Below are 25,610 nucleotides of genomic sequence, written 5' to 3' on the forward strand. Positions count from 1 at the left end.
CCCACCGCCGTGATCACGCCCTCTGTGGCGGGGCGGTCCCACGCCACCATGCAGAGCTGCATTTGGAACAGGCGCACAACCAGCTGCAAGAGATGGCACGCGGTGGCGGTTTGTAGCGCGGCCGCAGCTGCTGCACCTGGCCTGACGCAGAGCGCTCAGCCCCTTGCTGCCGTTGCTCGCGTTCACAGCAGGCCGAGCGCCGGCTGCATGAGCGGTCACGATGGCCCCGGCCTCACCTCCTCGACGGCCAGCCCCGCGCTCCGGGCGACACCCAGGCCCCTCTCTGCGGCGGCCGCCGCGCCCTGCGAGTCCGCCTGGGACGCCAGCGCGTCCGCAATGCGCAGGTGGAAGTAGCAGGCCCAGCGTTGCAGCTGGGCTCGGGAAGCGCTGCAGGTTGGGGCGGCGGGAGTCGGAGGGGCGCGTGCATATGGGAGGGCGGCGAGGCTGAGCGTAGGCATCGTTTGGGGGGCGGCTTGAGAACTAGACTCTTTGCAAGCAACACTTACTGGCTCCCGCAGTGTGTTCAGGGGTCAAGGTCAACAGCGGTCATGCGCAGAGAGAGCGGCCACCTGCCGTTGTGGGGCCCACCTGTCCCCAGCGCCGGCACCAGAGAGCGCCTGACTGCAGACGTCCAGGCCTTTGGCATAGGCCCCCTTTTGGAAGTCAACTTCTCCGCAATACTAAGTACGTGCAGAGTTGAAGGCGCGAGCGACTGTAAAAGAATTGGGCCACATGGGGCACACAGCACGTGCGAATGCCCGTCACAGGTCACGCACATGCGCTGGCTGGGTTCCATGGCTCCAGGAAGCCCCATGCACTGTGGGCCATTGACCCACTGCGAGCTCATCCATCGCCGCTTGCCATGTGCATACCAGACAACAACACCGGCTCCGCCCCACCGCACTTTGTGCGCTTTGCCCAGGAGTGCGGCAACCTCGCACTTCAGAATATGGTGGGACGGCAGCTTCTGCACTAGCAGTTGCTGCGCAGCACGCAGCAAATCGGTGCAGCAAATCGCGGACGAGGCCCGGCGTCAGTGGTCGATTTCATGCCGTCCTGTTGAGGAGCGACGTCACCCAGGAAGCGGGCGGCTGTGGCTGCGGGGCGACTTCACCCGGCTGGTGGCAATCACAAACGGCACTCACGGCCTTTTGAAGGTGTTGCTTAACCTCCGCAAGGTTGGTGGTGTGCTGCAGCAGCAGGCGCGCCGCGCGCAGGCGGACCTGCGCCGCATCAGCAGGCATCGGCGACAGGCTCAGGCTCGCCTCCAGGCACTTCATGGCCTGCAGAGGGTGCCCGTCTAAGCTGAACTTTGCAGCTAATAGCTGCAGAGTGTCGAAAGCCATGCCGGGCGATCCCTCGTGAAAATCACGCGATGCAGAATCACTGAACGATGTGTACGAGTGTTCACAGTAATCAGTATTCAGAGAAAAGCTCAGTATTTGCTTAGTGATCTCCGCGGTAGATCTGGCGCCATCATTTCCGAACGGCCTGAATCTAAATATTGTACCAGCACATGTTTTATCTTTTGAATCCTTGATTCGAAGCAGCTGGCGGGTGGCAAGCTGTACTATGATGATGAGTGTCGAGCGCTAGTCATGGCTGCGGTCAAAATGGCACTCGTGTCTGCAACGGCCTGTTCTCCGCACGTCCGTTGGAGGCCTGCTGGTGCCATGCCCACTTTGATCAGAATGGCTGCTGAGTTGTCTGTATGTGTGTACGAGGTGCAGGAATTGGTTTGTTTCTGGTAGTTGTTTTTGCATATGGTAGCAAATGCTCGAATGCAGAGTTGCAATGTTTGTGACTACCGTGCACCCGCTCGCCCGCCCGCCCCACCTTATAAAACGGCAATTGCCTCCGGATCTGTGCAACAGCGGCCGGTCCATCAAGTAAGGCCATGATCCATGCCAATGTGTCATGTAAGTGGCTGATGCAATTTGCCCTTGCGTGAGTCACACCAGGGTGCACCGCCGGCGGATTGCTTGAAACGCCTGTACACATTGCTCAACAGAGTTGGACATACTCTTGGCCTTTCAAGCAAAATTTCACCGGAACAGTGTAGCCATGTTACACTGGCAGCCTCCGTGTGATCACAGCCACGATCTCAGCACACGTGTCAGAAGTGGGGGTGGTGCATAACAAGGGCGAAGTTGGCTTTGCTGGGATTTGCGTGCTTGTTGAATTAAAATATAGGGGCGGGCTAATAACATGGCAGTTGGGGACAGCCAAAGCGACGTCAGCAACGGTTCTCTGCCAAAGGTCGCCACAGCAGAGTGCGTGATGGATCCCAAATACCCAGGGGTAACAAAGTCCTCCACAACCAGTGTGAGTGGGCTGCGTTTCATCGAAGCGTGTGGGTGCGTGGCGGCGCCGCTCGACCTATAATGCAAGCCAGAAGCTGTGCTCGAGACAGGGCACCTCGCTGAGTCATGCGCGAGCAGACGAGTGCCACATGCAGGCGATCTGAGCGGCTCGTTGCATTGACTGTGGTCGTAAGTCCGGGACAAAAACGTGAGAAGCGATGCAGGCGCCCAGCACAGAAGTGTGGCATGAAGCGCTGCATTAGAAGCGTCGTGTCAGGTCGGCCCGTAGCTGTGTTCCCCACCATGCAAGTGCGTTGTGTGGGTGTGCCCTCAAGACCCAAAGTACGCAAGAGCTGCACCAAATCGAAATGCGCTTTTGAGAACGCGCGTGAGTCGTGCCCCTAGGCCTGATGTCAGACACCCAATGGAAGTTCCCACAACGTTTGCAAGGTGTGACCCTGCAGCCACAACCGATCAGTTGTGTGGTGTGCACAGGCCTTGAAAACAAAAAAAGATTTGTGTGAATTAAGTAGGGATAAATTAAGTAGGGATCAATGCACACGCAGGCTGCTCGCACCGTGATGAGTAGATCAGAATGCAGCGGACAGGGCAGCACCAGAGGCCACCAGCCCACGGTGATAGCAGCACAGCACGAGTGGCAGCTTTGCTTCATCATTTTACACCCCACTTCAAGTGCAGCTGTGCTGTGCAGGTGCCGATGGGGAACAGGAGGCCAAGGAGGGGTTGGTCAGGAAGGTCGTATGCAGCAACGCAGGGGCGGACGCTTGCAGAGATGGGGTTGGTCACCCCAAGGGCCGCCAATGGCGGCCGCATACTGGTAGGACTGGTGTGTTGTGCCCCACACCAGTCCAACCCTGCAGCAACTGAGCGCGTGGCAGCACGAGCACCGAATGTGCTACTGCAAGCAGCCCAGGTGGGTGCCAGAGTGCAGATGGCCCGCCATGACTGAATATCCCGGTAAGCAAAAAGTGTGTTTGAAGGAGTGATTGGCGTAATATCAGATAAGCCCTCAAAGTGCTTGCAACTCCGCCTTTCGGGCGTCAAGCTAGCTGATTGTCCAATGAATCAAAGGTCAGGGGACCTTGTGGCATGACGGGCGCCTCGCGCATTGACGGGCACCTCCTCCTGAGATGGAGGGCCTAAGCAGCAGCTGGATCCACTCTATCTAGGGGCGCGACCTGCGGCCGCGACCGACGCCGCGGCCCTTGGTCCCCAGCGGCTTGCCATTAACCGTGAGCTGGCGCTCGCAGAGGCTCTGCGACGGATACCAGGGGTTGATACAGACGAACAGCGGTTATCATTCGTGCTGCTGACTCGAAATAGCAGCTGGGCGCCCCAAGGCGGGATTTCTGAGCTCCCTGGACGTCAAATCAAACAGATACATGCACAGCAGTCCATGTGTGCACGGATGTGCATGTTCGCTTTCTTCCCTCACAGACACACAGGCTCTCATTGCAGGGCACGGATGCGGCGCCGCCCGCCCACCTGATCAGGGTCGCCAAAGCCAAACCTGCCCATGGCCAGCAGGACCTGCTTGGCGCTCCTCTCCCCGGCGGCGTAGCCACCTGGGAGCACCAGCACCAACAGGCAGCGCAGGCGCATAAACTTGGCAACCAGTAGCCGTGCTCTCATCGCACGAATGCATACATGCATGTTGCCGTCACTCTGTCGCAACAAAACATCGCAAGCGCCACTGCGGACTGCCAGGGCACCAGCGTAGTGAATGGTGGGAGGCCAGGTAGGGCCCGGGCGCTCACTCGGCATGTAGCCGTTGATGCGCCTGCAGGCCGCCTCGCCAGAAAACAGGATCTTGCCCGGGATCAGCAGGGGCCCAAAGCTGCCCACAGGGGCGCGCCACAGCTCGTATTCCTCCCGCGACATGCCGGCCTGCATGATCGAATAAGGTGGGGCCGGACCCATTGGCAAGGTTGATGGCGCGCTTGGTTTTCTGATATGAACTTTGCACATCCTCAATCCGCTCTGAGTCGGTCGCTTGGCTGCGTGAGCGCACCAGGCTGTCTCATTGGATTTTTTGGACCATCAACTGTCAAGAGTCAGCTTGGTGAATGGCAGCTAGAGAGCTTAGCTTCCCCCAACTGCTTTCAGGCACTAGCTGAACAGTCTCCTCACAAACAGCCGGTAGGCCCCTAGGCGAGCAGTGGGCGCACCGGCCAGTTGGTGTAGCTGCCGCCAAACAGCTCGTTGGTGTACCAGCGGGGGATGACGTAGCCGATGAGCCTGTAGGGCGACGTGGTGTTGGCCTGGGGGTAGATCTGCTGCAGGCGCTGGACCAGGGTCCTCAGGATGACCTCGTCAGGCAGGGACTCCATGGAGGCCGACATCACGTCCGTGAGCTGCGCGCGAGTCGTGCAGGGACCGCAGCTTAAACGAGCGTGCAGGTTTGCTGCACACAGACATTCTTGCAGGATATTACGGGCATCCTCACCCTCTTGCTTGCTGCCTTGCAACTGTCAACACGCGCACAACAAGGAGCTCGTCATAATGGTATGCTTGTATGCTCGCAGTCCGTCACGCCATCCGCACGCAGCCCGACATCCAGTCAAAGCACCAGGCTTCTACAAATGCACGGCGCATGACACAAGCCAGCAGGGCGTGCCCACCGTCATCATAAGGATGTTTGAGCCCGGCAAGAAGCCTCCAGTGTTGGGCGACAGGCTCTGCCAGAGGACCATGTTGGTGGCACCTGAAGGCATATGCAGAACAGACCAGTTTGACGGCAACCTGAAATCCGGACGCCATTGGCTGAGATGTGAAGCATGCAGCAATGTGATCAGGAAGCAGGTTTAAAAAGAAGGTTCAGGCACTCACGAACCTCAAACCCCATCCCGAGCAGCCAACATTATTGCATGCTTATGCAGGCTGTGACGCCCCACCATTGTTGGGTGCCTGAAGGATGAACTGGACAGTGGGGTCCCAGAAGGTACTCTCGAACTTGAGGAAGATCTGGAATCCAGCGGGATGCAAGAGTAGCATGGTCAGGGATGCCGCTCTAGTTGAAAAGACAGCGTACGGCATGCGAGCCTCCTGCAATCACTGGCTTGAGACGGCAGTGCTGGGCCACCTGGTGCGCCACATTGACTCTATTGCATGGATTATTGCCCTGCTATCAACAGGGTGCCTGCCTTGGTGTATGTGGCCATGCGGAACTGCATCAGGGCGGCGCGCTTGGCCGGCGGCCAGTACGAGGCTGGGAACAGCGTGTCGAGGTTGCGCTGAAGGTTGGCGATGGGCAGCGTGCTGATGACGTAATCGAATTTGAAGTCGAATTTTGTGTCGGTCTTCACAACTACCTGGTTTCTGTTATTGACTTTGAAGGATTGCACCTTGGCAGCCGCAACAGACAAGAGATGAGCGGAGCACACAAGATTTTAGTGGATTTTGCAGCATACATTTGTGGCAGTTGATTAGTGGCCTCTCAGCGAATGCAGGCACCTGCGTGGCTGCTTGGGCCATTTGATGGCACGTAATTTTGCACGAGCCGCACCTTGGTGTTGAGCTTGACACGCCTGTTGAGGTCGATTTTTGACTTGGCAGCCAGGCAGGTGACAAGCTTGGCAAGGCCGCCCTCGGTCTGCTGATGGGCGAAGAGGTCAGCGTCCTCAAAATCCGTGTATGCGAGAGCGGGCTGGGTGTAGCGGGATGAGACCATCTCAGCTGTCTCGGCCCACTCAAAGTTGACAGACCACCACTCAACAGCATAATCAATGGGCTTGACGGGGTTCCAGCCGCTGAAAGATCGGGCAGGGAGGGCGATAGTAGCGTGCGTGGAAATATACTTGAGTGACAGCAATGCGGGAAGAGAGGGCTTGTTGTAGTGTTGCTGTGATGCAGGGTCGCACACGCACAGGCTGTGGCCCAGGCATAGCATGCAAATGCGCAAACGCTACAAGAGCAGCTAATAATTGATTGTACACTTATGCCGCGGAATGGCGTAGGCTATCTGATGGGCTCGCTTAGGCTGTGAAACAGTGGACTGACACGCGCCATCGGGCTCACCAGAGTCGGTAGGCCGCGCGCACGTCAATATCGCCATAAGCGTTGCTATCCAGCTGCTGTTTGACTGTTGACGCTGCACACTGCACAGCGGCGTCAAACTCGTCCCAGGGGATCTGGTTGTCCGGCAGGGGCTGCCCCAGCTCATCGAAGGTTGTAACCGAGTCCCAGTTCTGGGCGGTGCTGTTGAGGCCACAGGAGATAGCCAAATCGTACACTGGGTTGCCCTTCAGGCCCTGGATCCAGTTGGCACCCAGCTCTACAAACTGAAGGAGGTTGTGGGGTATCAGGGGCACAGTGCAGCTAGCGCGAATGAGCAAAGAGACAGGACAAGGACAATGTGTGTGTGGGTATGTGCGCGTGGGTGTTTATGTGTGTGATTGCAGGTGCTTGTGTGTGTGCTCGTGTGTGTGTGTGTGTGCGTGTGTGTGTGTGTGTGTGTGCATGCACATGTGCACACGTGCTCGCAGGCATGCTGCAAGAACGAGCCGTAGGTTTACTGGCTTGCTCAACCGTGACCGCAACTGCTGCAGCAACTCAAGGGGCAGCACGGCCCTTACCTCCTTGGTGGGTCCCAGGTTGGCGCCGCCATACGGCTGGATCGCCGCTTGGCGCATGCGGCCGCCCACCCTGTCGCTGGCCTCCAGCACAACATAGTCAACACCCGCCGCCTCCAGGATGCTGGCGGCGCGGATGCCAGCAATGCCCGCGCCCACGATGCCGACCTTGGCCGAGACGGTGACGGCGCTCGCCAGCAGCGGCAGGCCCAGCAGGGCCAACGCGCTCAAGGCGGCAGCCGCAGCGGACCGAGAGCGCCGGGGTAGCACCGTCATGCTGTCAGCAGGCGATAGCGTGCGACCGCGTGAAGACGCAGTTGGTGTAACAGCGACGCTTCGCTTGCGCCCTAACAGAAATGAAATGGTGCTTATGATGGTGGTTGTGGGCGCAACGAGCGAAAGAGGCTGCCGCCTGGACGTGTGTTTTGCTTGGGTCACCCGGCGGACTACGGGTGAATTTGAACCACGTAGGTACAGTTGCGGTGGTCGCAAACTTTTTAGATTTATTTTCCCGAAATTATGTTGTGAGTAGCAGAGGTGCTGCGTTTGAAACCGTGCCAGCAACAATGGTGGGCTGTTGCTTCTGACGAGCTTCATGACAGAGCACTCACTTGACATCCCTGAATCCCAGCTCCACCGTCACCCCTGCACACTGCAGTTCTGATGGCAACTTGCAACACCACTATTGCTATCTGATTCAGGCACTGGGTGAAAGCGTACTCAGTGGTATTATTATACACGTCACCGCTCGACTCATCAACAACATACTGCTGCGCCCTAAACGCTGGGGCGCAGTGGAAGTGCGGTGTGAACGAGATGCACCAAGGTGCCCCGTGTCAAAGCTACTCAACTGGCGGGGATTCTGATCACTGATTGTGCTGTGATGCCTGGCAAGAGCGGGTCAGACCACGTCTCTGATCCTGCACACTCCCGGTTGCCACTTCACACCAGAACATGAGAACAGCTCCCAAGTCTGGACTCTCTCTCGCAGTGCTGCCGCGAAACCGGCAGCGCCTCTAATGCTATGCGTTCGGCCCCATGTGACACATGAAGGGCCCTGATCGGCATGCGCCTATCGCGTTGGCTTTGCTTCGTAGCAGGCGCATAGCGCTGCAGGCGCCGCACACACACGAGCCGTCAGGCTACCTGTAGCTCTGCTTTCTGTGGCCTACTTATAATTTCTGAGACAGAGGACTCCAACATCATAAGAATATGAGATTCTGATGGGGCTCTGCAGCGACGGCGCATTTGACAGTCAGGACAGAGGCACGCATCATGCCAACAGCGTGCCTGGCCTGCCCGCTGATGGAGGATTACAACAGGATGCGCACAGTGGGTCAAAGGAGTGCGTGCTCATGGGGCGCCTGGGCGAGGGCATGCAAAGCTCCAGTCTAAATGACTTGTCCACAGAGGTGCTCAAGCAACAGTGTACGATTGAGATAGTTGTCACCGTGCGACGCCCCGCCACAGCGAGCGGGGAAGGCGCGTGTGTGCTCTCTGCAAGCAAGGGTTTTGATGGGCAAGCGCGCTTGGGAACGCGCCACTGCAAGCAGCTAGAGGCGAAAAGTGGCACAGGTGGGCAGATTTGCAGGTGACAAGTTGCACGATCCAGAAGAGGCTTGACCGGGCCCACCCGCGTGTTGCGGTGTGTTTCGTCCCCTGGCCACGTTGAATGTGCGTCTAAAATCCACAGGCAACACATAGGGACGGATCAGCAAGAGGGTGGTCCAGGCAGGTGAGCGCACTTGCACATTTCTGTTGCAAGTGTGGTGAGGTGCAAGGGTGTCCAGGCTGCCCAGTCAGTATATGTGCGCAGGCTTTGCAAGTGAGCAAGGCGGCACAGCAACCGTGACGCAGGATCGGTCTCGACAATGCACCTGTTCGTGTGTGACCCCCTTTAAGTGCATCCACTGCCCCCAGACCACAAAAAGCAAAATAATGCGCAAGCGCCAGGGGCACAGGTTTGGCAAAGCGCGGCTGAGAACGTGTGTGTCCAATGATCCAAGGCTTGCTCAGATACTTGAAGGCAGCGGCGGGGCCGCGTAGAGAGCGTGTTGAGGATGCAGGCACATGGCCTTTGAGACACCGTGCGGTTCTGCCGCGTGTTTTAGAGAGATCAGTGCAACGCGCCAGCATCACTGCCTCAAAAATGAGCCGCGGTCGTTGCTCCGGACTCAGCTGCCCAGTTGAACTGGGCAGCCGGGCAGCACGCGTGGCGCAGTATCGCATCGATGAGCCCCCCAGTTTGGTGATGTTATGCTGGGCTAGTGCTGCGGCAGGTTCAAAGGCACCTGTGCCCCTGCCACCTTCGCAGAGACTGACGGCAGGGTTTGTGCACAGGTCAGCGCATCCAGAAACCTAATGGACAGATCGAACAGCCCAAGGAGGCACAGGGCTGCCCAAAAGCCACGCGCACAGTGTGTGCTGCCGCACAGTTGTGAGCAGTGTGTTGAGAGCTGTCAAAGTGCTGCCGAATTGGAAATCGTAAGTGCGGCGTGATGTTGTTTGTGGGAGATCAGCTGAAATCGTTTGTCTGTTGACAGCACAGCGTCTGAGGGATCCGCGGACGGCTGGAGGGGTATAGCAACCCCTGAAAACCCTCCCATGCGATGTAAGTAGGGCCACCCAGAGCCTCGCAGCCTTAAGGGCGGCGCCTGCGGCCACGACCGCAGCCACGGCCCCGGGTGCCCGTTGGCTTTCCGTTGAGGGTGAGTTGGCGCTCGCAGATGTTCTGGGGGGAGCCGTGAGGAATGGGTGGACAGGGAGAGGCGAGATTGGTGTCTGAATTGTACATGGCAGCCTGCGTCAAGATTGTGCACAGTCTGGAACTAGCATAATGTACGCATGTTGAAGTGCAGGCTCTCTGTCCCACACACGCGCGTACACATGCACTACAACAACAACATGCACTCACACACATCCACGCACGCGCACGCAGCTCCATGCCCGCCCTTGCAAAAGAGTATTGCACAGGCAGCGCGTGTGCAAGTAGGATTTTGCTGTATCGCCAGCTGCCAAGTACTCCTTTACAGCACGGCCCACCCACCTGGTCGGGGTCGCCAAAGCCGGACTTGCCAATAGCCTGCAGCACCTGCTTGGCGCTCCTCTCGCCGGCAGCGTAACCACCTGAAAGCAGCAGCATCAACAGGCCGAGCAGGGGCAGACATTCAGCACCCAGCAGTTGCACAAATGCGGCCGCCACTCTTCGCAAACAAACACCAGAAGCGCCGAAATTGCCTGCCAGGGCACCAGCCGTCTGGCTGGAGAGCGGTCATCAGCACCCAGGCACTCACTGGGCATGTAGCCGTTGATGCGCCTGCAGGCCGCTTCGCCAGAAAACAGGATCTTTCCGGGCTTGGAAAGGTTGCCGTCACTGCCCACCGGGGCACGCCACAGCTCGTATTCCTCCCGCGACATGCCGGCCTGCGCGGAGCAGCAGATATTGCTGGGATCTCAGGGGTGCGACTCAAAGTGCTTATCGCCGCTTGCACCCCACTCTTTCTTCATAGGTCTCATACACAAGTCAGGTAACAAGACAATGGCCACAAATGCAACCCGGGCTTGCCTGCGAAAAAAACCAGATTCATCAACGTGCGCCTCATAATTCTCAACATGCACTGTCCAAGCTCAACCTTAGCGGTTTACGAAGCAGGCAGGCCCCTACGCGAGGCGTGCGCGCACCGGCCAGTTGGTGTAGCTGCCGCCAAACAGCTCGTTGGTGTACCAGCGGGGGATGACGTAGCCGATGAGCCTGTAGGGCGACGTGGTGTTGGCCTGGGGGTAGATCTGCTGCAGGCGCTGGACCAGGGTCCTCAGGATGACCTCGTCAGGCAGCGACTCCATGGAGGCCGACATCACGTCGGTGAGCTGTATGAGGTGGACGTGGCGTGCGGTTGTGTGTGTGAAGCGCGAGTGCGAGGATGTGTGCCCGGGTCCATGCATACAAACACACACGTGTGTGTGTGTGTGTGTGTGTGTGTGTGTGCGCGCGCGCGCGTCTAGGTGTGAAATCAAGTGCAAGCGGTAGATCACGCCTCTGCCGCTCGCACGTTGGCCACACGTGCGGCTTGCATGCTGCACGCAGCCCTGCGCACCGTCATCATCAAAATGTTGGAGCCTGGGATGAACCCGCCAGTGTTGGGGGACAGGCTCTGCCAGAGGACCATGTTGCTGGCACCTGGGTTGATAGTTAAGGTATAGCATTGTGATGAGGGATGCTAAGGAGGCATCACAGAGCCGCCTTAAGCAGAGAGAGACACGTCAGCGCGCGCACGCTTGTGCTGGAGACGGTCTTCTCAAGACAGCAAGCACGACCCCAAGCAAGTGACGTCAGCGGATGTGAGAGGCGGAGTTGCAGCTGGCAAGCGCCAAGGCGCAGCTGACCGTTGTTGGGTGCCTGCAAGATGAATTGGACGGCCGGGTCCCAGAAGGTGCTCTCAAATTTGAGGAAAATCTGGGGGCGGCAGGGATGGCAGGCAAGGGTTGCATCAGCGAGTTTGATTGATCAGGGCAGCAGGATGCGTTTCAGCGTTGACGGTACACATGGCGGCGTGTTACGTTGTGGGCGGCGGCGTGTGCAAGCGCCGGTCCTTCACGGCGCTTACCTTGGTGTATGTGGCCATGCGGAACTGCATGAGCGCGGCGCGCTTGGCCGGCGGCCAGTACGAGGCCGGGAACAGCGTGTCGAGGTTGCGCTGCAGGTGGCCGATGGGCAGCGTGCTGATGACGTAGTCGAATTTGTAGTCGGTGCTCGTGTTGGTCTTTACCACGACCTTGTCTTTGTTGTTAACGTTGAAGGAAAGCACCTGTGCAGCAGAGAGGAGGAAAAGCCGTGATGCATGCTTGTCAGGGCATATCAAGACTGCACGGTGGGGCCCCATGCATGTGTAGCAGCTGCTCAGACAATCCCATGCTCTGCCCGGGCCCAAGCAAGCCGAACCTTGGTGTTGAATTTGATGCGCCTGTTGGTGTTGATGTTTGACCTGTTCGCCAGGCAGGTGACAAGCTTGGCGATGCCGCCCTCTGTCTGCTGATGGGCGAAGAGGTCAGCGTCCTCAAAATCCGTGTAGGCATTGGCGGGCTGGGTGTAGCGCGATGATACCATCTCGGCGGTCTCGGCCCACTCAAAGTTGACAGACCACCACTCAACAGCATAATCAATGGGCTTGACGGGATTCCAGCCGCTGGAAGAGGGCGGGGACAGGAAATAGGCAGGTGGCAGCGTGAATAGGAAATTGCTCACAGGGTGCCAAGGGCAGAACGCATGCCACAGGGCTAACCAGCAGGCGATGAATGCGCACGGCACGACTCAGGCGGCGTGGGACACCGAGCAGGGGCTCTCCATCGTCTCTTGTCACGTCACAAAAGAAGTGGTTTGATGAAGGGGGGCGCGCCGCCCGCCTCACCAGACGCGGTAGGCCGCGCGCACGTCGATGTCGCCATAAGCATTGCTATCCAGCTGCTGCTTGATTGTGGACGCCGCGCACTCCACGGCGGTGTCGAACTGGTCCCAGGGGATCTGGTCGTCAGGCAGGGGCTGCCCCAACTCATTGAAGGTTGTGACCGAGTCCCAGTTCTGGGCGGTGCTGTTGAGGCCGCAGGTGACGGCCAGCTCGAAGACAGGGTTTCCCCTCAGGCCCTGGATCCAGTTGGCTCCCAGCTCGATAAACTGCAGCGGAGGGGGGGTGGGGGTGAGAAAGGGCACGTGTCGCGGACAGATGAGGAGCAGAAAGCAAGCAAAAGGACAGGGCAAAGAAACAGCTGGAGTGGTCAGAAGGCTGAGGAGAGAGGTATGGGGAGAAGGGGGCAGTCCAAGTCAAATGCAACAGTTGTGGCATGCGTGTGGCTGGCTAGTGCGCGAGAGTCCGTTGCGCTTGCATGGCTGCACATCCCGACTGGGAACTGCCAGTGCGACATCAACATCGTGTCCATCGCACAGCGCAGCGGCTGCCACACCCACCTCCTTGTTAGATCCCAGGTTGGCGCCCCCATACGGCTGGATCTCCGCCTGGCGCATGCGGCCGCCCACCCTGTCGCTGGCCTCCAGCACAACGTAATCAACACCCGCCGCCTCCAGGATGCTGGCGGCGCGAATGCCAGCAATGCCCGCGCCCACGATGCCGACCTTGGCTGAGACGGTGACGGCATTCGCCAGCAGCGGCAGGCCCAGCAGGGCCAATGCGCTCAGGGCGGCGGCCGCAGACGGCCGGGAGCGGCTGCGCCGCATCGTCATGCTGCTGGGCACGCGCCGGTGGGGGCACTTCGCGCAGTGACACGTTCTGGTGCAGGTGCTCAAGGGGTTCGCAGGTTGTCCAGACGGGTACAGTGCTCGTCAGTGAAGCTTTGGGGCGCCAGACCCGTGGATAACCCGCGGCCACTCGTGAACGGCGTTCGGTGGCAAACCTGCGGTAATCCTAAGTCGCGCTGAATGACTGTCACGGATGTTTTGTGTATGCTCCACCAACCGTATGTCTGATGGCGTGGGTTCGGAGCGAATTCACTGGAGCGTTTGAAGCATGGGTGACTCACAGGCCTCGCACGTTCAAAACTGCAACGACATTCCGCTGCAGCACTCAGAGATAAAGTAGAGACTCAATCTTACAACATTGCGAGCCACTGTGGCATCGGCGCAGAGCACATCGCTGCACTGTGCCACATGAACTGCCACATGAACTGCATCGTGAAGAAAGGCCAAGGCGGAAGCTGACAGCGCTGTGATTGAGAAAATAGATGGGGGGAAGGGCACCATGATTTCGATCACCTCCTGATGCCCGTCATGCTCCACCTGCACTTCTACTTCTGCAGGTGGCTGCTGGGTGGCGCCATCGCCACGAGTGTGCTGGTGACATCGCAGGGACGTGAGGACTCTCGACCGTACGATTGCAATGGTGCCTGGATTGGGCACTGGTTGCTCGCGTTGACTGACCTTTCTTTTCTGTAACACAGTGTCAGATGCTGCTTGCGGCAGCTGACGGATGCTGATCCGCGTCGGCGACCTGACAGTGTAACAGCCCGCTCATTCCGTAATCTTGATGCAGCCCCGCTACGCAGCGGATGGACTTGGCGACAGAGTGCTTACACGCCGTGCAATAGCCCATTCCCCAAACAGGATCGCTCCTTGCATCAAAGAAACAGAATGGCTCAGGAACTGGGCGGTGACTGCATTGGCATTGCCAAGCCAGCCCTGCCCCGAGAACTCAAGCGAGCAGGCAACGCAGCTTGACCAACGTAGATGATCGGGTTAAGGCGAGGAGGAGAGCGTCGCCGTGCCGGGGCTGACGCCAAATGTGCATGGCAATGCAACTTGATGATGACCAGCCGGCTTTCAGAAGTGTGGGCAAGACCAGCGGGGGCGTTCCTGGGGACACCATGAACTGTCCGGCAGCATAGGAGGAGAGTGGATCAGCATATTCGGAATGGAGGTGCTCCACGCTTGGTCCGCCTTGACTGATGCATGTGCTTGCTAGGTGGGACGGGGCAAGGGCTTCCCGCCTGTGACGCCAGCCGCTCGCCCAGCGCTCTTCCCCCCAAAGGGAACAAACGTCTGGTGGCATGTGCTGGACACGAGGAGGAAGGCGTGCAGACTGTGAGCCGGGCGCAGTTGCTGATAGTCGGGCCAAAAGCCACAGTAAATAGAAATTTGCAAATCAAATCCATCCTTTGATCGCCAGCCGAAGCGTCTTTAGCCTACAGGCGAGCGCACACAGCACACGCCAACCCGCGCTTTGCACCCGGGGCCGATGCCTTGAAACCCCGCAAACAGGCGTCTGTTCAGATTGCCGCACACGCAAGGAAGCGCCCGTCCCTGCGACTCAGGATGCGGCGTGCAACTTCCTGGGGCGAGCACGCCCAGAAAGTTATGCAAACTTCTGGCCGTCAGGGTAGTGAGGACACATCAACGTCAACGGGACAGGCAGCACGGTCGGCCGCGCCGGCGTGCTGGCCATGCTGGACCAGACCTGCTTGCGCCAACCTGGGTGCGAGCTCGCATGCGAGCAGATTGCAATACTGGAGTCCGGCAACCTCGATCGTGTGGGAGGACAGCCCCGAACGGAACGGCTAGGATGTACCAGACAGCGGTCCGCATTTTTTTCCCGACATGCTAAACCATGCTCAAGTGTGTCTGTGCCTGCGCGCCGGCGAAGAATATGAGCAATGCCCTACGGCCCGGCTGTAGCGCGCAATCCCACCGGGCCGGTGGAATTGTGCGGGGGCCGGTGGTCGCGGCCTCCCCTTGCAGGCTGGCTGGCTCGCGATGCCAGGCGGACCTCGCTGGCTCGTGGGAGCAAGCGCTTAAACGGCGCGGCCAGAGCCGCGAGCCTTGTTGCCGAGCGGCTTGCCATTGGAGGTGAGCTTGCGCTCGCAGATGTTCTGTGTAAAATGGGTTTGCATGATGAATACAGTGAGCCCTTGGGGTGCAAATAGGAGCTACACCCAGATGCATCACAAGCGTGGCAACTGCATGCGCAATCGGACCCCTGGCACTGCGGCGAGGGCTTCGCCTGCCTGCATTCAAGTCGTGGGGGGCGTGCGCAGGCCGGCACAGTTGCGCTGCACCATTGCATGCGCGCTGACGAGGCCGGGTAGCGCACCTCATCGGGGTCGCCGGCAAACTTGCCCAGGGCCTTGAGAATCTGGTTGGCGCTCCTCTCACCAGCGCCGTAGCCACCTGCAAATGCGAGTGCGCGGCCTCGTGTCGGTCGACGCTGCTTGCGGACTGCTGCACAAGTGGATCAGCTTGGCGGGGTCGGCAATTCTGGTGACACAAGTGCACCGTGGCGTGGACGTCAATTTGCCTGCTGCTTGCCTCAATCTCCGACCATCTTGCCCCAACCCCGAGTAACAGCAGACCGTACTTTGTGTCAGACGCCGCGCTGCCCGCCTTGCACTAGGCACGCCCTGCAGCGCGCTGCTCTGCCACACATGGCGCGAGAGTGGAGAGTGCGCCCCGCACGCACCCGACATATAGCCGTTCATGCGCCTGCAGGCGGCCTCGCCCGAGAAGAGGATCTTGCCCGGCCTTGCCAGGGAGTCGGGGGTGCCGACGGGCGCCCTCCAGAGCTCGTAGGCGTCGAGGCCCATGCCCGCCTGCAATCAAAGCGCGCACAGTGTGCAGCGTCGCAGCTGTCAGAGGGTGGTTGCACGAGGGAGTGGAAAACCAACCCTGCAAGCACAGCCAGAATGCCCGCCAGACGTCCCAGCAGCTACTCAAAAGGTTGTGGCACAAAAGCCAGGGGCAGACAACACTGGCAAAAATCCAACGATATCGTGCAGCACAGGCACCAGTGATGCTGCCCCCCTCCCTAAACTCATGTGAGCAATGCCTAGCTGCGACAGGCCCAGCTGCGACCCCAGTGCAGGCGCACCGGCCAGTTGGTGAAGCTTCCACCGAACAGGTCGTTGGTGTACCAGCGGGGGATGACATAGCCGATGAGCCTGTAGGGCGACGTGGTGTTGGCCTGGGGGTAGATCTGCTGCAGGCGCTGGATCATGTTCTGGAGGATTTGTTCGTCAGACAAGTTCTCAATGGAGGCCGCCATGACGTCGGTGAGCTGTGGTGAGTGGAGGGTGGGCGATGCTGGGCCAGAAGTACGGCAAGGCAAGCATGGCTGCCGGGGAAAGTCAGGCAAGCATGGAACCCTGAAAGGAGGGTCGAGGCCGTGCTATGTTGAGTACGCAATTAACCATGAGAAATCGTTTTGGCTTTGGCATCAGTATGCTTTCAGTTTCAACACGACATGCCTACATGCAGGGGCGTCCCTTTTTGCCCTTTACACTTGCCGTCATGAACAGGATGTTTGAGCCTGGCAGGAAGCCGCCTGAGCTCGGGTTCAGGCTCTGCCAGAGGAGCGTGTTGGAAGCACCTGAGAGCCAAAAAATTTTGGAAAGGGCAGGTCGCATGTGTCAGCGTGTGAAGAGTGCAGTAAGCCATGAATGCCCTCAGTCTGATGAAATCTTGGTTGACAACGCAGCAAACATGCAGGGGCTGACGGGTGGCACCCACCATTGTTGGGTGCCTGGAGGATGAACTGGGTTGTCGGGTCCCAGAAGGTGCTCTCAAACTTCAGGAAGATCTGCAGTCGCCATAACAAGAAATCATTTGGTGCAGATGTATGTGATCGAAAGCTGCAGGTTAAGTGGCCGTTGTCTCCTCTATTCAATGCCAAAGCAAGGCGGCTAGATAGTAGCCGCGCGCAGGTCTGCCCCACGCTGGGTCAGGCGAGGCTTGCCAGTGCACACTGCCCCCACCTTGGTGTAAGTGCCCATGCGGAACTGCATCAGGGCGGCCCGCTTGGCAGGTGTGATGAGCGAGGTGGGGAACAGCGTGTCGAGGTTGCGCTGCAGGTGGCCGATCGGCATGGTGTTGATGACGTAATCAAATGTGTAGGTGTCCCCGGTAGTCTTGACGGTCACCTTGTCTTGGTTGGTGATGGCGAAAGAGGTCACCTGCGTGGGCCATTTGGGGAGGGTGAGGTAGGTCCAAATGAGAGGACAAGGAGCAGTTAGGGTGGGGGCCATTCACGGATGGGATTGCTGGTGGCGGCCGTGCAGCCAGCCTGCAGCTTGCAGGCCAGGAACCAGCATTGCGTGTCTCGGATCGACACCGCCCGCACCTTGGTGTTCAGCTTTATTTTGTTGCTGGTGACGTTTGAGCGGCTGGCCAGGCAGGTGACGAGCTTGGCAAGGCCGAGCTCTGTTTGCTGGTTGGCAAAGATGTCAGCATCCTCAAAATCTGAGTAGACGTTGTCCGGCTGCGTGAAGCGAGAAGAGATCATCTCGGCGGTCTCGGACCATTCAAAGTTGACGCTGTACCACTCGACCGCGTAATCGATGGGCTTCACAGGGTTCCAGCCGCTGCGCGATGGAGCATGCAGGAAAAAAGCCAGTGCGCATGCTTGGCAACAGCTCTTTGTGCAGGGCGAAAGTAGGGGGGCATGTGCATGCACGGCGCTTTATGGGTGAGAATTTCCAGCCCGGCCTGGCGCGGTTATGCCAAGAAATGAGGGGCTGCACGAACATATGCCGCCCAGGAGGTGCCATACCCGCTTCGGTGCCCGCACAACATCGTGATAGGGAGCAGCTCTCACCAAACGCGGTAGGCCGCACGTACGTCAAGGTCGCCATAGGCGTTGCTCTCAATCGCCTGCTTCACGGTCGACGCGGCGCACTTCATAGCTGTGTCAAACTGGCGCCAGGGGATCTTGTTGTCAGGCAGGGGCTTGCCAGCCTCGTCAAAAGTGATGACAGAGTCCCAGTTTTGGGGGGTGCCATTCAGGCCGCAAGTCTTGACCAGGTCGTAGATTGGGTTGCCCGTAAGGCCCTGGACCCAGTTGGCGCCCAGCTCCACGAACTGCATGTTGAGCAGAGGCGTGGCTGTTTGGTGTTAGTTCACATGGCAGTCATGCACCACCCCTGGGAGGCTGCCCACGCCAGTCATGGTGCGACGCAATGCGAACTGTCCACTATTGATGAGAGACGCGCATGCCCCTCCCTTGTCAACAGCCGTCGTGCCTGCTGCCAGCACCGCTGTGGGTTTTGACCGAGTCGCGGGAGAGCATCGCTGACTGTGCCATGTGAGGTAGAGCTGCGGTGCCCTCCACTTCCTACCCTCCCAGACCTATCGCAGCCCCGGTCCCAGCCCCACCTCCTTGTTGGGTCCAAGGTTGGCGCCGCCATACGGCAGGATCTCAGTCTGGCGCACACGGCCGCCCACCCTGTCGCTGGCCTCGAGCACGATGTAGTCTACGCCTGCAGCCTGCAGGATGCTGGCGGCACGGATGCCGGCAAACCCAGCACCCACGATACCCACTGTCGCTGTCTTCTGGGCGGCTGCGTGATCCACAAAAGGCAGCAGCAGAAGTGCGGCGAGCGCGGCGGCCGCAGCCAACGGCGTGCGGCGGAGCATCATGACGGTTGGCTGTCGGCGAGTCGGCGGCCCAGGCCTAGGTCCCAGTGACGGGATTTATGGGTGACCTGTGGCTGTTTGAGTTAAGCTGTGCTTTCGAGCCGTCAGAGATGTGGGAGGCCTTTGTTTAATGTGCGTCCAGCACACGGCAGGCACGGTCCAAGTGGCCGTGGCTGTGCAAACCCTTACGACACGCGGAAGCAAACTGAACACAACGAAACCTAATATGACCGGTCCGACGAGATGGGTGGAAATCTTGCGTCGGCTGGAAGAAGCTAGGGTCTCTTCCTCGCTTGTGACCACGGCAGTGACAACCCCCTGGCTTGACCTCCAAGGGAAACATGCTTCGACCTACTTGTTTGCATAAATTTCCGTGGCGGCACCACGTACGGGAGGTCCTGGTGACGGAGGTCATCCGGCTGTCACCCCTTTGTTCACAGTGCGTCGGGAACGGTGAGGTTCTCGCTCGGCCCCCGCCTCAGATACCGCCCGACTCCAGACTGGGTGCAGCCAAGTGGTATGTGAAGCCCGTTGATTGCTCGGCGACAGATCCAGTTGCTGGATTCACCGTGCGAGGGGGAGAGCAGGTGCTGCACGCCAGCGGCCAACAACAGAGAGTACAGCGTAGCTGATTGCAGCGCTCGCAGCAAGGGCTGCGACCTCAAGCACGTGATGCCCACTCAGTGCTGGTCAACATCGTGGGCACGGTGCACAGTGCAAGTGTACATTGTCTGGTGCAGCCTGGTGCGAGGCTACGCTGCACGCCTGGCAAGTACGCTGGCCGTACACACAAGTTAATGGCCGGCGCACAACCGCAGCGTGACCAGGGGCTATGCTATAGGGAATTTCCAAGCAAACGGGCCGTAGAGCTTGTGCCAATGTTCTGTCGCCGGCTCTTTGGGATGTTCGCAACACAAAATTCTTGACGTTGTATCCAGGCACGGGCAGCATTACAGCAGCACCGCAACGGCTCGTCCAAGGCGGCAATGGGCCCTTCCCATCCACTGGCCCCCAATAATAGCTTAGCGTCCGGGATGGTACGCTGTTATTGGGGGCCAGTGGTGTGCAGCAGCGGCTGCGGGAAGGCAGTTGGCGGGTGTGGGCAAGCGGGGCACGGCAAGAACGTAGCATGTGGTGCAACGCAGAGGCGGTTGCAGCTGGCGCAAGCCTCGGCCACAGCCCGACACAATGGCACCCAGCCTTCTGACACTGGACCACGGCAGCTGCCAGCGCCCACCCCTGCGGTGCAAGTGTGGCGGGGCGATCGCCTCCTCTGACTTTTGAAACGAGGAGGTGGTGGTTTCTAGCATGGCAAGTTGTGCTCTGTAGCCTGCCGTTGACAAATTGGGTGGCGCTGTCATTGCCGTGCGGCTACTAGGGGCGCTCAGGCATGCCATGTGGCCGTAGAGGAGCACGGGACCTGGCGAGGTCAACCGCAGGAAGCCCCTGGAAACTTGGCAGGTGACACACCGGCAAATACCAAAGATGTCATGCTGGCACGCCCCAGCAACAACTCGTCAATCTCTTGAGAGAGACCCAGACTTGCATGTTGACGCTATTTCGCATTACCTGGATGCCATGGCTGGGCTGGGCGCCGGGTGTGCCCCTGGAGTCATTGCGCACTGGCTCAATCTTCTCATGTGCATGTAGCTACCCACGTGCAGTGTTGTGATTCAATGCGAATGCGAGTTGATCGGAATGCGACGCAGGAGGAGGTCGCCGCGTGGCGGTCTCATGACGATGTATCTGAATCGCCCGCCAAACCCCCGGCCGCGATGAAAAGTCTTACTTTGAGGACCCCGGCACTTTCACTAGCACAAAATTCTGCACTACATCATTGAGACGCCCTGCATACACACTTCAAGATCAAAAGCGGTGATCTGGAGTCTAGGCGGGAGGGAGCAGCTGCAAGCATGGCGGAGGAGAAGACGGCGTATGAGCTTGAGCGAGAACGCCGGATCGAGGCGAACAAGCAAAAAATTGCGGTGCGCGCGGGAGGATGGCACCACAAGCCGCGTGCGTTGGGGACCTGGCGTAGTGTGCCTGGTTGTGATAGGAGATATACGTTAGGTTCCCGCGGGACCCACAGTGTCCCGGTCAGCTGCATACGCAGCAGATATCATCTCCCTGGACCTCTGGTCACTTGGCGCCTGCGGTCGCAAGCGCACCACCGCGGTAGCCGCCACCCCCGACACCATCCCACGCAGGAGCTCGGCATCCACGATTCGGTCGCGGCCGTGCAGCAGCTCGCCGACGCCAGGCCCACGCGGCCGAAGCGTGCCCGTGCGGCGCCGTCGGAGCCCGTGGACCCGCAAGATATTCGGCGGTCCGCGCGGCCGCGCAGTGAGGTCAACTACAAGGTTGACCTGCCCATCAGGGGTGAGGGTGGCGCCGCACGCGACCCGATTGACTACACTGAGAAGATCAAGCAGCTGCAGCTTGACTCGAACGCCGCCGAGAAGCTGCGCGCCGAGCTGGAGGCCAAGCGCGCGACCGAGGGGGAGACGAAGGCGCGAAAGGCCGCGGCCAGCAAGGCGACGCGCGGGCCCAAGGACTCGGGCAAGGGCGTGCGCGTGCAGGTGGGTCGGTCAAGGCAGCGGTCGAAGCATGCTGTCGCGATTGTAGCGGCGTCGCCTGCGACCCTCAGCGCCTTGCATGGCTGCACGATGCTGAACGTGAGTTGCCGCAAATTTTTGTGCCGACTAGCCACAACCACCGCCGCCAAACGCACCACGCTGCGCGCTGCACAGGGCGGCCGCGTCTACGACTCAAAGTTTGGCGTCACCTGCCATTGGTGGGTGGCTTTGAGCATATGCGCTTGCATGTGCGGCCACAGGCTCGTGCAACGTCGAGCGACCAAGCGCCCTGCCTCGCCACCTGGCCATGTGCCCTCGCTGCCTCCTGCCGCAACACACCGCCTCTCCCTGGGTCACACGATCGTAACGGGGCAGGTGCCGCCAAAAAACGCTGGAGGCTCATGTGACGTGCACGCACCCCAAGTGCGGCAAGGGGAAGATGCCGTACTCCTTCTGGTGAGGCAGCACACAGCGAGGGGCAATGACTCCCAGCCAGCAGCTCATGCACGCGCATGTTGCTCGCCAGCGTCTCTCCCAATGTGGGCTTTTGTTATCATCAGCCTGGTTCTGAGTGTGCACCGGCGGCTGCGGTCACATTTGTCCTCCCGCCAAACCGCTGCCGCCTGCCCACAGCCACAAGTGCCTCAAGAACCGCCACGGCGAGGACGCCGAGGCGGCCGCCGAGAGCGCCGCGTGGGTGTGCCCCGCCTGCCGCGGCTCCTGCGGCCCCGGCTGCGTCATATGCTGCAACTGCGGCCCTTGCCGCAAGAAGGTGGGCGCTGGGCTGCGGCGTGACCAGCGCACTCACTGCGTGATTACGCACAGCCGTTGTGCTTCCCGGCCCAACTCGCCGCCCGCCCTCTCGCTGCGGCCCTCACTCCACCCATCCCCGCCGTCATCCTCCAGGCCAGCCTCGAGCCAACCGCCCAGATCGTGTTCCTGGCGCGCAGCGCCGGCTTCTCAAACGTCCACGATTACTTGGTGCACCTGGTCACTGGGGAGAAGGAGGAGGACATCGCCGCCCGCAAGGCCAAGGCGTCCTGGGGCGGCTGGCTGCGCGGCGAGGGCAACGGGTGCGAGCCCGACGCGCAGGCAGCGGAGGCCGAGGCCGGTGCGGAGGAAGAGGAGGGCGAGGGGCCGCAGCGGAAGAAGCCGGCCAGGGGCCGCAAGGCCAGCGGCGCAGGGCGCGGTGGCAAGGGCGCCGCGGCCTCGGAGACTGGGGCTGAACAGGAAGCCGAGGCGGCAGCGCCCGAAGCGCTGGCCCCGGCCGCAGGGGCGGCGGGCAAGGGCGCGGCGCGGCGCAAGACGGGCGGCAGCGGGGGCGCGCGGGGGCGCAAGGCGGCGGCGGCTCCGGCGGCCGAGGCTGACGCGGCGGCGGAGGCGGCGGCGGCGGCGGCCTCCCAGGAGGATGTGGCCGCGCCGGCGGCGCCTGACCAGGACTGCCAGAAGCTGTCCAGGAAGGCGCGCATGATGCAGCGCATGGGGCTTGCGCCACGCGCGGAGAGCGAGGCGGCCCCGGCGTGAGCCGCGCGCAGGCGGGCCGGCGGCGCGGCCGCACGCATCGAATGGCCGCTGACTGCGGGCGTGGTTCTTGACTCGTACCCTTGGCCCTGACGCGGCATGCATAAACAGTGGCCGCCTTGCACGCACCTTTTTTCAACAATTGTGCGGCCAAAGATCGCAAGAACAAGTCAAGGCGACACCTCCTCATTGCAGCTGGCGCCAGCTGGCAGCAGCCGCGACAACAACACTTGCGGCTGCAGCGGCAATCGGGCCCTGCATTTACTCACATGTACTTTCACCTCCCCTGCCTGGCGGCAGCGACTTGTACGAGGGCCAGTGCTGAACCTTTCATGCAGCAGCTGCTGCCTCTGGGGGCGCCGTTTGCGCATCGTGACAAGACTGGTGCTGATCCTGCCTATCATTCTTGGGCAACAAGATTATGCGAAAGACCACGAGACTGGAGTTGCGCACGGACCAGCCAACATTCGTTTCTTAGCATCAATGAAGTAAAACGGAACTAGGACTACGCCGGACACCCACACCCAACTTGTTGTCAACACATTTTTGGGGGTTGCTCAATTCGAATTGTTGGACATCTGACGGCACGCACAGCCGCATGCACAAGTTATGATACTGACAGCATTGCGCTCAATAACGCCCTGTATGGCTCGCCTGAAAACGGAACATGGCTACGCCGCATGCAAGCCGTGCTGCTGAGAACTGCGGGCGTGTCGGTTCAATAAATCCTGGAGTGTGTGTCACATCACCCCCTACAAAGGCTATATCTGTCTGCAACGTTTCAAGTATCATATGACGTTGCTCAAGCTGCCTGTTTTGTCTGCGTATAGGCCACAATAGCCCTGGAACCGGCAGTGGCAGGTGCAACCAAAGCAAGATCACGGAATAGATGGTGGGACTTGTTGTCTCAAATATTTTCGAAAAGGCTCATTGGACGTTGTTGCCACACCCATATACACAGGCGCTCTTCGTGTGTTTGCCTGCAGGCTTGCACATCCCCAGTACATCACTGTCCCTGCTTGCAGCCGCCTTTTGGTGTCCACTGGCGAGGCCTTTGCTTTTAGCCGCTTCCTGATGCGTGGGCACTAGCAGGTGTGCAACCAGCCCGCGGCCCGACTGATGAAAGCGAGCTCCTACAGGGACGGCAGCTGGGACGACCTGCAGAAAATAGCACTGTGCCTTCCTGTACGGGGAGCGGACCAGGAGGACACCCGGCCTTGCTGCCCTGTGCTCGAGCAGCAGTGCCTGGGAAGCGCCATCTAAGCAGGGCGTGCTTTGCTCAACATGCAGGTCTGATGCCACGCGTTGGTGGCAAGGGCAAGGCAGCCCTCGGTGGCGGCGGCGCGCTCGGCGGCAGCGGCGCTGCGGGCGCGACACTACCGGCAAGCTGCGATCCGCCGCTTGGCAACCTCACGGGGAGCGAGCTATCGGCGCTAGCAAACTTGAACCTCAACATCACCCTGCCACGAATGGGCAAGGGCTATGGCGGTTTCGGCGAAGGCGTATGCACGTGTGCGCGCTGCATGCGCCGCGCTGGGCCCATCCGCGAAGATGTCGAGTGAGTGGGGTCGCATGCGCATGTAGTCTGAAGTCAGGGGCAGCCGGGGCATGAGGTGCATTAATGTGCTGCCGCAGGACTCCAGCTTATTTTGGGGGCTGACGTGTCAGCTGCAGGTGCGTGCACGGCTGTTTTGGGCTGGCCGCTGAAGCTGACCGTTTTTGCTGGGCAACGGCCGGCGGCACCCCCCCCCCATTGCAGCAACAAGCTGGTGCAGATTACGTACGCACTGGTGGGTGCCGCAAGGCGATGCAGACGGGCGGTCTTTTGATCGGGCAATGCGAGCATTGTGCGGTGCCTGACAGCGGCAGCAACTGGTATACGAGCACTGGGGGGTTGCGTGCGCATGCGGCCGTGCGCGCACGCGCCCTCTCCTGCCCATACCTGGCCCGCTTGCTGCCAATCGCCCCCAGGCCAATGTGTATGAAGACACGCCCGACCTCGAGCGCCGCGTGACGGAGGACCACCGGCGCCGCGCGGGCGAGCTCATGGCCGCCGTGGAGCGCGGCGACTGCGGCGCGCTGCGCGCGCTGCTGGAGGGCGTCGAGGCGGAGGAGGACGACGGGCTGGTGGAGCCCGGGACGGCCAGCGAGGTTGCGACGTACCTCGTGCTCAGCGCGGCGCAGCTTGGCCAGGCGGGCGCCGTCGGCGTGCTGGCTGAGTTCGACGCTGACCTGGAGGAGGCCGACGGCGTCCGCAAGGGCACCCCCCTGATGCACGCGGCCAACAACGGCGAGGCGGCCGCCGTGCGGGCGCTCATTGAGTGCGGCGCAGACGTGGAGGCGACCGACGACAACGGGTACACAGCGCTGATGGTGGCGGTGTTCAGCGACCGTGCGAGCGCAGCGGAGGCGCTGCTTGAGGGCGGCGCGCAGGCCGACGCGCTCGACCGCGCGGGGCGCAGCGCGCTGTCGTATGCGGCGATGTACGGCTCGACGGACTGCATCTGGCTGCTGGCCAACCACGGGGCCGACGTGTTCCACGCTGACAAGGACGGCGCGACGCCGCTTGACCTGGCGGAGGACAGCGGGCGCGCGAGCGCGCTGGAGGCCCTGCGGAAGCTGCAGCTGCGCCACAAGATGCAGGAGAAGCGGCGCGCCAAGGCCGCGCGGCAGCTGGGCGGGCCCGGCGGCGGCAGCGGCGGCGGCGCGGGGG

The 25,610-nt window shown here is 60.4% G+C and overlaps 7 protein-coding genes across 7 annotated transcripts in view; 2 read left to right on the forward strand and 5 right to left on the reverse strand.

The window, feature by feature from the left end:
• The window catches only part of MNEG_2169 (hypothetical protein), a gene marked incomplete at both ends in the record, with an annotated part of 5,122 nt that extends 3,776 nt beyond the window's left edge, over positions 1-1,346 (reverse strand). Inside the window, 2 exons of the mRNA XM_014049350.1 lie at positions 589-637; positions 1,146-1,346. Of these exons, the coding sequence (XP_013904804.1) occupies positions 589-637; positions 1,146-1,346 (250 nt within the window). The remainder of the gene's footprint in view (positions 1-588; positions 638-1,145) is intronic.
• Positions 1,347-3,489: 2,143 nt separating this feature from the next.
• On the reverse strand, positions 3,490-5,017 carry MNEG_2170 (Polyamine oxidase; the record flags this gene model as incomplete). The annotated part of the gene is made up of 5 exons (XM_014049351.1): positions 3,490-3,579; positions 3,810-3,889; positions 4,082-4,211; positions 4,493-4,678; positions 4,946-5,017. The coding sequence occupies 5 exons, from the start codon at positions 5,015-5,017 to the stop codon at positions 3,490-3,492; spliced, it is 558 nt and encodes a 185-aa protein (XP_013904805.1).
• A 420-nt stretch (positions 5,018-5,437) lies between these two features.
• On the reverse strand, positions 5,438-7,171 carry MNEG_2171 (Polyamine oxidase; the record flags this gene model as incomplete). Its single annotated transcript, XM_014049352.1, has 4 exons — positions 5,438-5,635; positions 5,830-6,073; positions 6,342-6,604; positions 6,899-7,171. The coding sequence occupies 4 exons, from the start codon at positions 7,169-7,171 to the stop codon at positions 5,438-5,440; spliced, it is 978 nt and encodes a 325-aa protein (XP_013904806.1).
• Positions 7,172-9,536: 2,365 nt separating this feature from the next.
• On the reverse strand, positions 9,537-13,127 carry MNEG_2172 (polyamine oxidase (propane-1,3-diamine-forming); the record flags this gene model as incomplete). The annotated part of the gene is made up of 10 exons (XM_014049353.1): positions 9,537-9,626; positions 9,942-10,021; positions 10,189-10,318; positions 10,577-10,762; positions 10,990-11,072; positions 11,279-11,348; positions 11,500-11,700; positions 11,835-12,078; positions 12,301-12,563; positions 12,855-13,127. 10 exons carry the CDS (start codon positions 13,125-13,127, stop codon positions 9,537-9,539), a joined length of 1,620 nt encoding a protein of 539 aa, XP_013904807.1.
• Positions 13,128-15,187: 2,060 nt separating this feature from the next.
• MNEG_2173 (polyamine oxidase (propane-1,3-diamine-forming)) lies at positions 15,188-18,803 on the reverse strand (the record flags this gene model as incomplete). The annotated part of the gene is made up of 10 exons (XM_014049354.1): positions 15,188-15,265; positions 15,487-15,563; positions 15,853-15,982; positions 16,261-16,446; positions 16,670-16,758; positions 16,899-16,968; positions 17,144-17,341; positions 17,509-17,749; positions 17,983-18,245; positions 18,540-18,803. The coding sequence occupies 10 exons, from the start codon at positions 18,801-18,803 to the stop codon at positions 15,188-15,190; spliced, it is 1,596 nt and encodes a 531-aa protein (XP_013904808.1).
• Positions 18,804-20,713: 1,910 nt separating this feature from the next.
• Positions 20,714-22,900, forward strand: MNEG_2174 (hypothetical protein; the record flags this gene model as incomplete). The annotated part of the gene is made up of 5 exons (XM_014049355.1): positions 20,714-20,785; positions 21,008-21,379; positions 21,551-21,594; positions 22,010-22,148; positions 22,283-22,900. 5 exons carry the CDS (start codon positions 20,714-20,716, stop codon positions 22,898-22,900), a joined length of 1,245 nt encoding a protein of 414 aa, XP_013904809.1.
• Positions 22,901-24,366: 1,466 nt separating this feature from the next.
• MNEG_2175 (hypothetical protein) lies at positions 24,367-25,467 on the forward strand (the record flags this gene model as incomplete). The annotated part of the gene is made up of 4 exons (XM_014049356.1): positions 24,367-24,455; positions 24,657-24,687; positions 24,869-25,289; positions 25,448-25,467. 4 exons carry the CDS (start codon positions 24,367-24,369, stop codon positions 25,465-25,467), a joined length of 561 nt encoding a protein of 186 aa, XP_013904810.1.
• Between the last annotated feature and the right edge of the window lie 143 nt (positions 25,468-25,610).

This window comes from Monoraphidium neglectum (assembly GCF_000611645.1).
Source record: "Monoraphidium neglectum strain SAG 48.87 unplaced genomic scaffold scaffold00237, whole genome shotgun sequence".
NCBI classification, from domain to species: Eukaryota; Viridiplantae; Chlorophyta; class Chlorophyceae; order Sphaeropleales; family Selenastraceae; genus Monoraphidium; species Monoraphidium neglectum.